The sequence below is a fragment of the Ammospiza caudacuta genome, chromosome 20 (genome assembly GCF_027887145.1).
Source record: "Ammospiza caudacuta isolate bAmmCau1 chromosome 20, bAmmCau1.pri, whole genome shotgun sequence".
Lineage (NCBI taxonomy): Eukaryota > Metazoa > Chordata > Aves > Passeriformes > Passerellidae > Ammospiza > Ammospiza caudacuta.
This window is the reverse complement of record NC_080612.1, coordinates 9,840,224-9,851,192: the sequence shown is the minus strand read 5'-3', so window position 1 is coordinate 9,851,192 and position 10,969 is coordinate 9,840,224. Positions and strand designations below refer to the sequence as shown.

At 50.5% G+C, this 10,969-nt stretch overlaps 2 protein-coding genes across 2 annotated transcripts in view; both read right to left on the bottom strand.

Annotated features, from left to right (window-relative positions):
* Positions 1-980: 980 nt before the first annotated feature.
* LOC131566365 (pinopsin) lies at positions 981-3,558 on the bottom strand. The gene is made up of 5 exons (XM_058817622.1): positions 3,219-3,558; positions 2,467-2,649; positions 1,888-2,033; positions 1,556-1,795; positions 981-1,118 (listed from the first exon to the last, which is right to left on the bottom strand). Exons 1-5 carry the CDS (start codon positions 3,556-3,558, stop codon positions 981-983), a joined length of 1,047 nt encoding a protein of 348 aa, XP_058673605.1.
* A 2,402-nt stretch (positions 3,559-5,960) lies between these two features.
* Positions 5,961-10,969, bottom strand: part of DOC2B (double C2 domain beta) — a 29,912-nt gene continuing 24,903 nt past the window's right edge. The window contains exons 5-9 of the mRNA XM_058817764.1: positions 9,842-9,968; positions 9,481-9,638; positions 7,878-7,959; positions 7,596-7,692; positions 5,961-6,338 (exon numbers count right to left, since the gene is read on the bottom strand). Coding sequence (XP_058673747.1) covers positions 6,202-6,338; positions 7,596-7,692; positions 7,878-7,959; positions 9,481-9,638; positions 9,842-9,968 — 601 coding nt within the window. The 3' untranslated portion in view covers positions 5,961-6,201. The remainder of the gene's footprint in view (positions 6,339-7,595; positions 7,693-7,877; positions 7,960-9,480; positions 9,639-9,841; positions 9,969-10,969) is intronic.

Genomic DNA, 10,969 nt, shown 5'->3' with positions numbered 1-10,969 from the left:
TCTGAAGGCTGGCAGGCTTTTTTAGAGATAGAGGAATTGGGTGAAACCCAGTTTCATCGACTTGCTGCCTTCAATATCACCTTCAGCAGCCTTTCCTGGGCTCCTGAATGACAGAATCTGCCTCCAAAAACAGAAGTGTGATTGCAGCTGGGGTAGATAAACACTGGGATTGGAGATTTGAGATGAGGTGTGAAGCTGTGGAGCCCGTGGAGGTTTTTTATCTTTTATTTTATCCTTTCAGGCTTTGGCATCTTTTGTTTGCTCCTGGTGGGCCTCTGCTATGCCTTGAGGCCTGGTACCACTTGTGTTTTCACCCTAGCTGGGAAATCAGTGAATTCAGACCTTTCCTTATTGCCTTAAGTCTAAAAAAAGAAAATTAACTTTGTGTCTGTTTTATTTCCTGGCTGTCTGTAGGGATATTTGTGGCACTTGCCACGAGGGATGTGCCAGCTCTGGTGGCAGGAGGGGATGTGTTTTCTGTCAAACCTTCCATCAGCCAATAAAACAGATGAACTGCTCAGTATTTATCAGTGTTTATTAACACAGTTGGCTCTCAAACATTCCTGCTGGATTTATGCCAGGTTTGCAGCATCTCCCTGAACTTCCCAGCGGGACCAGGCGTTGCAGGCAGGGCTTGGTCTGTCAGGGGATGGTGACAGACCATGTTCCACCTGACTCTGGGCCAAACAGCACTGAGGAAAAATTACTGTTCATTTTTTGTGTTCTTGAAAGGCTCCAAGGTGAGGGGCTGGGAGGGAGGGGGTTCCTTAGGAGAGGGACGTAGTGAAAATCTGCATTTTCTCCCATGATGGGATGGCTCCTCACCTGCAAGAAGACACTGTCCTGTCTTTTTCATGTTGTTGGGGACCTCTCCAGCCTCGGAGAGCCCCCATCAGCTCCACCCCGAGCCCTCTGTGCTGCTGTGGGTGGCACAGGCAGGTCCTGGAGCTGGCACTGGTGCAGGCAGGATGTGGCTGTTGTCACACGGGGTGGGATGGTGTCACCTTGTTCCTCAGCCCCTCTGCAGCCACCTGGGGACCGGGGGCAGCTGGAGAGGTTTTCCCCATGCCCCTGGGGTGGTAACCACAGCACAGCATTCCCAGCAGGCAGCTCTGGAACTGGGCAGGAAGGAAGGGACAGGTTATTTGCGGCAGCAGAAATCCGGCGACTCGGCAGCTTGGACCCTGGTTGTACTTTGGGGAAGATCTCTGTCTATTCCCAGCCCAACTCTTTGTGGTTTATGGACAATAAAAGTTTCATTCTGTTTGCTTTGTGCCTTCACAAAGCAAACAGCTTGTGATCCAACGAGCAGCTTGTGATCCAACATTAAGTTTCCTCACCCCCATAAAACCATGGAAGCAGAAAATGAGCTCTTGTTCGGGCTCGCAGGCTGCTCCCTCCCTTTCCGTCTTATTCCCCAAATCCTTGCTGCTTACACAGCAACCCCGAGCCTGGGACCACACTTCCAGATAGGATAGATGGTTCCCCCAGGATTTTTGAGCTGTTCTCCAGCTTGGTTTGTTGGTTGCTCTGTTTGTTTGGAGCTTTCTCTCACCTGTTTGTTCATGAAGACGTAGATGATGGGGTTGTAGACCGTGGCCGTCTTGGAGAAGTAGGAGGGCAGGGATGCCAGGGCTGGCTGGATGACAATGTCCTTGTTGGTGGCCACCACCAGCGCAAAGGTGGTGTAGGGCAGCCAGCAGGTGAGGAAGGCCACCACCATGGCCACCACCATGCGTGTCACCTCCCGCTCCGCCTGCTGCGTCGTGTCCGACTCCTGCTGCTGTGCTGCTGCCTGTGGGGGTTTGGGAGAGAGGAGAGGCCTGTCAGCAGCCTGGAACAGCATCCCACCCCTTGTGGGATGAAACAATTGCTGGGCTCACTTACTGCCCGCAGGGTCAGCAGCAGGTTGGTGTAGGAGAAGAGGATCAGGCTGAGGGGCACCACGAAGCAGGTGACAAACAAGGCCAGGATGTAGCTGCTGTTGTTGCTGCCGCCCGTGTACCAGTTGGGCCCGCAGGAGGTTCTCAGGCCTGGAATAAAGGTTGGGAATGAGCCCAAAGCAGTTGGGGCTTGGATAAGGGCCCAAGGACAGGCTCCAAAACAGCCATGCCACCTCGTGTGTCCATCCCAAGGGCCTGGAGATCAGCCACTGGGGGTTTGGGCTGGCCAGATGTGATTTGTGATTTGTGGTGGAGTTGTGTCAGGCCCCTACAAGAGCAGGTTTGGGCTGGGTGATGCTCCAGCAGCCAGAGCAGCTCCAATAACAACTGCTGCAGAGTGTCCTGTGGTGGGGAACACCCAAAGAACAACCTCCAGGAGAGGATTATTGGCTGAGCAAGCAGGAGATATTAACAGGAGATATTAACCCTTTAGACTCCAGCCCAGACACCCTCCAGCTACCCCAGGCTTGAAAACAAGACACAAGAAGACAGCACAGCGGAGTCTGATGCACATCTCCCCTACCTTCAGGCACGTAGCTGCTCCAGCCCAGCAGAGGTGGGGTTGTCCAGAACAGGGACCAGCCCCAGGTGAAGGCACAGCCGCTGGCAGCGTGCCGGCGCTGGAACCGAAAGTCTCCCAGGGGTCTGCAGACCACCAGGTACCTCTCCAAGGCCAGGATGGCCAGGGACCACAGCCCCACGATGCCTGGGGGGACAGCAGGGGTTGTGTCTCAGGGACAGCTTCTGCTGCCCGTGCTGGCACCTGGTAGGCGATGGTTTAGTTCAAGGAAATGTTGTTTGAACAACAAGTCGGATGTTTTTTCCTCACATCAGGGACAGCTGTGATATTTGGCTGTTAGAAACTGATTTTGGCACCGCTTCTCTCACAGCAGGGACAACGGGGATATTTGGCCCTTAGAGATGAAGTTGGCAATGGGTGGCTGTGACGCCTCGTGGTTACAACAGCACGGTGTCCTCAAGGAGAGGTTTTGTGCAATTTCCAGTCCCTGGTGCACAGCCAGCACCCATGAAATACATCCCAAACAAGGATTCCCAATGTCCCCAAGTGGCATTTCCCACTCTGTCAACACCAAGACTGGACATGTGGTGACCTGGCACAGCCAACCCTTCCCTGTGCTAACCAAGAGCTGAAGGACACAACTTCCCACAACATAAAACCGTTGACTTTAGGTGCAGAAACATCTCCAAAGCCCCTCTGCCAAACCCAAAAGCACCACCCACAGCCCAGGGGCAGGTCTGGAGTGCTCTCCTTACCTGTCAGGGACACCATGAAGCCCTCCAGCTGGCAGAGGCGCTCCCCAAACACGAAGAAGCCCTGGATGTTGTTGGAGAGGCTGACGGAGCTGCCGCAGAGCGTCACCAGCAGGTTGGCCACGGCCAGGTTCACCAGGATGTAATTGAGGGGCGAGCGCAGCCTCTTGTGCCGGATGGACACCACGATGACCAGGCCATTGAGCACCGAGGCCGAGGCCACCACCAGCCCCATGAGCACGGCCACTGCCAGGTACATGGCCCTGGGGCCCTGGTGGGGCCACTGGGGGCCATCAAAGGGCCCTGGGGTGCTGCTGTTTGGGGGGTCCTGGGTGCTCTCCATGGAGCAGCAGCACCTGGGGCAGGTGAGCTCCCCCAAAAGCTGAGCCCCTTTATAGAGCTGGAGGGGCTGACGTGCCCCAGAGCAGCTTGGCTTTCAAATACCTTAAGCTTTATTTTAATCTGAAGGGTTTGTCCTCCCCTCCTGCTTTTTATAATCAGCTCTTTATTCCCAAGGGGATAAAGAGTGACTTAAACAGAAATCTGATGGCTGAACAGAGCATCATTTAATTGAGTAAATATTTTTTTTCCTTGTGTTTTCCATCTGTGAGCCTTGCCTTGGCACCTGGGTCTGGACGTCATTCCCTGTGCCCTGGGTTTGCTGGGCTTCAAGGCTACTGAATACATATTAAACATAAATAAATAAAAATATACATGTAGAATATGTACTTAATTAGGCCATATATATGTATTTTCTCTCTCCATATATTGGGCCATATTTATGTATTTTCTCTCTCCATATATATATATCTATATATATCCCTATATATCTATATCTATATATATTTCTCCATCCCCATATATATATTTTAATAAATACTTATAAGTACTTACATAATATTTATAATACATTTATAGTATTTTATAGTATTTATATAGTACATTTATATTATTTATGCTATATTGGGCCAAGAAGCCCCCCATGCTCTAGTTTAAAACCATTTCTTCCCAAATCCTTGCCATCCCCCAAATTCAAAAGCTGCACCACCAGCATCAACCTTTCTTTCTTTTTTTGTTTAATTTTTATTTTTTAACCTTTTTATTTTCGGTTCTCGTTATAAATATTAACAAATCTGACCAAAAGTACACAGATAGGTAATACTGAAATACAAAAGTCTCTCAGGATGCAGGTAAGGACGGTTTCTGCAGCCTTCACATGGTAGCAAAACATTGGTATCAAACATTTTCACGAGGCCTGGCATGACAACCACCAACTCTGCATGCAGCTGGGACGAGGGACGGAGTGTCCACTTAGAAAAGACTGGGGTACAAAGTGAAGGAACCCACACACACGTGTCCTACTCCACCTCAGGCATCAACCAGTTTCATAGGCTGGGAAAAAGGATGGACTGAAAGGAATTTTGTCAGAAAAGGGAGGCACAGCCAACCTGGTGCTCCTGGAGCTTCCCTGGAAGCTCAGATCCCAACCAGGTTTTAAGGTGCTGGACCAGAAAGGATTAGTGGGAACATCAGACTTGACAGGCTGCCAGTATTCAAATAAAATCCGTGCACATCTGCAGGATGCATTACAAATATTGAGTTATTTAAAAAACCCCTATGAAGGTTGGTTTTATTCCTTTTATCTCCCTCCCCCCACCCCAATATCAAAGGAGGTGTAACACGGTGTACCAGGATCATCACTTGGAAAAGTAAACATAGATTTCCAGAGATTCCATTGCTTCCCAAGAGAAAAAAAAAGAAGTTGGCAATACCTGCACAGGGCTTGGAAGCTGAGGGTAACTGAGACTCGTGGGGAAAGAGCAGCTCTTTCTATGAAATCATTGTTTAAAGGCTTCCAAACATTTTGGGAATGGTGCAGCATTTCCTAGAAAGCTTTAGCTTATCCCACTGGATGCCTGGTGGGATGAGGATGAAGATCCAGCCAAGATGGATCACAGAGGATGATATCTGGGATTGTTATAATATTAATATATTATTACTTTGCCATATAAATATTACTGTGCCATACACAGAAATTTATTTGGTTTGGATGCTGAGGCAGAAAATGAATCAACCTCACGGCCATGCCAAGCTACAAACACAATTCTGACTCAGCTCCGAGGCTCAGCATCTTCATTATTTAATGCATGAATTAGAAAGGGATGAAAAAGGGAAAAATTATAGAAAAATTCAGCCTGAAAGCTGGCTCTGCTGGAAAAGCAGCCGTGCTGCTGCATGGCATGGTTTCATTAGGAGAGGAGCTGCTTCCTGGGCAGCAGGAACAGCCAGGCTGTTCCAGGGACCTTTTTCATTTTGCCTCCCAAAGGTGAAGCTGCCTGATCCCAGGAGGAGGAAAAGCTTGGTCTGCACAGCTCTGCTGCCTGCAGTGAGTTTTACTGGAGAGGACGAGCACAGCATTCCTGGAAGGAGAGCAAACACTCTGTCCGGGTTCACCAGGGACACAATCATTCCAACAGAGGAGCTTGAAATGCAGAAAAGACTGTTTAGGCCCAAACCACAGAGACTGACAAACCACCAGAGATATGGCACAAGCTGCCTCCAGGAGACAGTTCTGGGTTCTGTGTGTGTTTTTTTGGGGACGCCTTTTGCCGATGCCGGACACATGGACGCGGACGGACGCATTCATTTTTTTTTTTTTTTTTGCCACTGACTTGCAAGGCAGCGAGAAGGTAAACTGTGAGTAGAGGCAGGATTTGGGAGAGGAGCCAGACTGCAGTGCATGCAGGGGCGCACACCTGCGTGAGTGTGAGTGTGAGTGTGCAGTGCACGCTCCAGAGCGGGGCTGCGAGTGCAGCAGGGCGCAAAGAGGCGTTCTGGAGACGCCAGAGCAAACCACCTGTGCCTTCTTCCCTGGGAAGGGCTTCCCTGCAGCCAGGCCCTGCTGGGGGTGTCCTGCTGTCCTGGCTGTCCTGGGATCCCCCAAATCCAAAGCTGGGAGGAGCCCAAGGCTGTGCAGCCGCGGGGCTCAGTCGCTGAGCACGGCGCCCGGCAGCTCGTTGGTCAGCGTGTGCCAGCGCTCGATCTTCTTGTCCTTGTTCTTCAGACAGTCGAACCAGTGCTTGAGCCGCTCCCCTTTGGCATTGATTCCCAGCACGACTCCGCCTTGGGAGGGAGAAAGAGAGGGAGAGGTGTGGGGGGAGCATCAGCTGATGCTGAGAGATGCGGAGGGGTGTAGCCATGATATTCTCTGAAAAATCCTTTCCTTAGGATTTTTCCTCCTGAGAAGCTGAGAGGCCTCAGGAACAAAATGTAAACAATGGTTATCTGCTGCTGTGGAATGCAACAGGTGCATCTGGGATTGGTCTCATAGAGTGGTTTCTAATTAATGGCCAATCACAGTCAGCTGGCTCAGAGAGAGAGTCCAAGCCACAAGCTTTTATCATTCTTTCTTTTTCTATTCTTAGCCAGCCTTCTGAAAAGATCCTTTCTTCTATTCTTTTAGTATAGTTTTAATATATATATAATATATAATATATATATATATATATATAATATATATAATATATTATATATTATATATATTATATATATTATATATATTATATATATTATATATATTATATATATTATATATTTAATATTTAGAATATATAATATAATATATAATATATATTATATTGAATATAATATATAATATACATATATTATATAATATGTTAAATGTAATATATTATATAAATATTATATATATTAGATTTTATATATATATATATATAAAATAAAATAAAATAAGATAATAAATCAGGCCTTCTGAAACATGGAGTCACATCCTCGTCTCTTCCCCCATCCTCAGACCCCTGTGAACACCGTCACAGAGGAGGATGCTGGAGGTAGCCAGGTTTCATTAGCATTCATCAGCATCCTCACAGCATCCAACCTGATGTGAAACCCAGCCCAAATTCCCCACACCCTCGTGGCTGTGGTGTGGGATCTGTCCCAGGCAGTGCCCCAGCCCCAGGCAGTGCCCCTGTCCCCTGTGCCAAGGGCTCACTGCAATCACAGGGGCTGTCAGAGGTACCAGGCACTAGTTAGTGATAAATCACAGTGACCAGAGACAAAATCACAAACGGCCCAGACATCCAACAGAGATAAATGAAACCTCCCTGTTAAACATGTTTTGCACTCGGAGGAAAACGTCTGAAAACAGAAGGGGAGAGGCAGATGCATTTTCTCCCTGCTTGGATGCTCTGTGAGAGGCTCAGGTGCAGGAGAGGGATAAAAGCAGAACAGAAAGCCAGCGAGAATGAATGTGGGCATGGAGAACAAACCAGGGGGTAGAGGAGTGCAGGAGAAATGAGAGGCACAGCAAAGATAAATAGAAAAGAAAGCCAAGGAGACCTTCTGGAGAGTGCCACTCACCTATGAAATCGTTGGATTTCCCAATGTCATAGTCCCACACAGTGACTTCCAGGGTCTTCTTTGCCAGGTCACCGTGCTTTATCTCATAGAAAAACTCCTGTGGAGAGCAGAGGCAGAGCCAGGATGAGCCAGGGGCTGGGGCTGCCCTTCCTCCTCCTCCTCCTCAGGCTTTGCTGCCCACAGGGAACCCAACCCCAATCCCTCACACAGTGACCAAGGTGGTGAATTTTTATCTTTTAAGTCTGAGGTTAAAAAAAGCCCCTTGGCGAGAACCACACCCACCTCATTGAACTCGGGGTTCAGCGTTTTCTTCTTCACTGCTGTCTTGTGCTTGGATTTCTTGTCCTCATCTGGTTTCAAGTAACTGCAAGGAGACCAGAGTGGGTCCCAGTGAGGAGGGCAGGAGGCCAAGGGTGGGGACATCAGTGGCTGCAGCTCCTGAGCAGAGCCAGGGTGAGGTGGGTGACTGAGCCACCTGAACCTCCAGATCCTCCTCCCTTGCCAAAATGCTGGGGCCAGCTGGGGGGAGGCAGCATTTCAGCATTTCCCCTCCTCAGAACCAAGCCAGCTGCCATCAGAGAGCACCGATTATCCCATCTCCAGTCCCTAGGGGACACTGGCACTGCACACAAAATGCTCTCCAAAGCCAGCACTCCCAGCCCAGGACCTGTCCACACTCTGCGTTGTGACTGGTCTGCTCATGCAGAGCCTCTCCAGGAGACAGGAACCACATGCAGGGTGGGAAATGGAGCAGCTTTGAGCTGTTCCCTGCTGATATTCTGGACAGAAAACAAGATTAAAGTGTCATGTGTCATCAGGCAGAGAGGGGACTGAAATATGGGCCAGGCCAAAGCCAACCCATCGTGGTTTTGTGCTGGTGCTGCGCCTTTAAACATCGGTTCTGCTTCCTTGCTACACGTTCCAGATCTTGCTGATAATTAAAAAAATTAGGGCTTGTACTGAGAAGCATCAGCTCCCTATCTGCTCTGATCCCTGCAGATGCAATCTCCTGAGGATGGCACAGGGGACACCCAAAACTGGCTGGGTGCAATGGCAATTGTGCTGCTCAGGGGCTGAGCCTCTCATGGGCATCTATAAAAGAAACAGGGGATTTTTATACAAACACCTCCACCCCTAAAAACCAATTAAATAAGAAGGTGAAAGCCTGCTGCTGATGAATTCCGTCCCTGGGTCTCCCAGGTGTGGTTTCTCCCAGTGGTTCTGCCTTAGCAAATCCCATCCCTAAAAGTGCCCAAATTTGAGTCAGCACAGTGGAGACAAGGAGGTGGGACAGGCAGGGAGTGAATTTGAAAAGTTCCATCCCAAAATAACCAGGAGCTGTGGTGAGACAGAGACATCCCCTCAGCACCAAGTGCTGTGCCCACCTCACCTGGAAGCTCTGCCAAACAATGCCAGGGAATAACGCCCCAGGCAGGGGCAGGCTGCTGCCTGACGGCCTCATTTGCATCTCCTAATGAGAGCAATTAATTCCCGCTGCGGGGAGGGGCGGGAGGGGACAGCAGGGCCGCGGGTGACACTCACATTTTGATGGATAACACTCATATTTTGACGGGTGACACTCACATTTGGACAGGTGACACTCACATTTCAATGGGTGACATTCACATTTTGACAGGCGACACGTTTTGATGGGTGACATGGGTGACATTTTGGCGGGTGACACTCACATTTTGACCACATTTTGACGGGTGACACTCACATTTCAATGGGTGACACTCACATTTTGACCACATTTTGATGGGTGACACATTTTGATGGGTGACACTCACATTTCAATGGGTGACACCCACATTTCAATGGGTGACACTCACATTTTGGCCACATTTTGATGGGTGACACTCACATTTTGAGGGGTGACACTCACATTTTGACGTAGGGGTCGGAGTAGCCGTTGGCATCCATGGCAGCCAGGTGGGCGCAGCGCATGATGCCCACCTGCAGCCCCTGCTTCTGCGAGCTGTACTTGAGGGAGATGAGGATCCTGCCACGCTCCTCCAGCGACTTGTCCTCTGTTTTATCTATCTGGGGAGGGAATGCACCCAGTCTGGGGGGCTGTGCTGGGGTACAGCCACATCCAGACACCTCCCCAGCCAAGGGATGCTCTTCCCCACATCCCTGATGTTGTTTGAGGGATCAAACAGCTCCACATTCCCACATGCCACAGGGAGAAGCTGCTGTGCCTGTGATTCCAGGGTGGGGTGAGGCTCTGAACGCCCCTCACTCACCGGCAGCTGCTTCTCCAGGCAGATGTTGAAGTTTTTGGTCTGGTTGGGTTTCAGTTTCTTCAGCGGGATGCGCGTCTCGCCGATGAACTCGTTGTGCCGGAACTTGTCCTCGTCACACACCGAGATCCTGCAAGAGCACGGGGTGAGCAGGGACACTGGGGACAGGGCAGTGTCTCCACAGAGAGGGAGCAGCTGAGGTCATCCTTGTCCAGGCCACGGACAGGGCAGCTCCTCTGCTGGCAGCTGGAAAACAGCTGGGATGGGATGGGATGGGATGGGATGGGATGGGATGGAATGGAATGGAATGGAATGGAATGGAATGGAATGGAATGGAATGGAATGGAATGGAATGGAATGGAATGGAATGGAATGGGCACAGCCCGGCCAGGGCAGCTCAGGGTGTGAGTCTCTGTGCCTAAATGCACAACCCAGCCCAGGCACTGCTGGAAAAGCAAGCAACCACCCTAATGACCCTTCCATTAAAACATCAGAGTCATCAGCGACTGAAGCAAAATTATTCAGAGTTGCTGGAGCTGCATTTTGCCCAGCCATGGAGGCTCTTCCTCACGCCTCCCTTGTGTGGCTGGGAGAAGCCTGCTTCCCACACAGCTCCTTCCTGAGGATCTCAGGCACTGCTGGAGCTGGCAGCTCCCAGGGTGACCCAGAGGAGACACAGAGCAGCTCTGCCACCTCCTGCCCCACCAGGGCCAGGAGTGACTCCCACACCCAGAGCATGGGAAATGTCACACCTTGGGCAGGTGAAGCTCTCCCAGCCCTGCTGGGACCCTGGGGTGCACCCCAGTGAGGCGAGGCTGAGCCCAGGCTGTTTTCCATGGAGAAGCTTTTCCATGAAAAAGCCACCACTGCCTTTCCCTGAGCTGGCAGCTCATGAGTCATTCCTGTGCTGCTCCTGGCAGAGGAGCAAAGTCAGTGCTTGCAGGAGCCTCTGCTTGCAGCTCCCCAAATCCCAGAGGGCCAGGAGGGTGCCCTGAGGGAGCAGCAGGGCTGGGAATGGGGAAAACCATCCCCAGGCAAAGGGAGCATCCTGCATCCCCACTGGAGCCATGCAGGGACTGGCTGGGCTCCCTGCCCATGAAGGGAAGAAATTTATTTTCCCTTCCCTTCCAT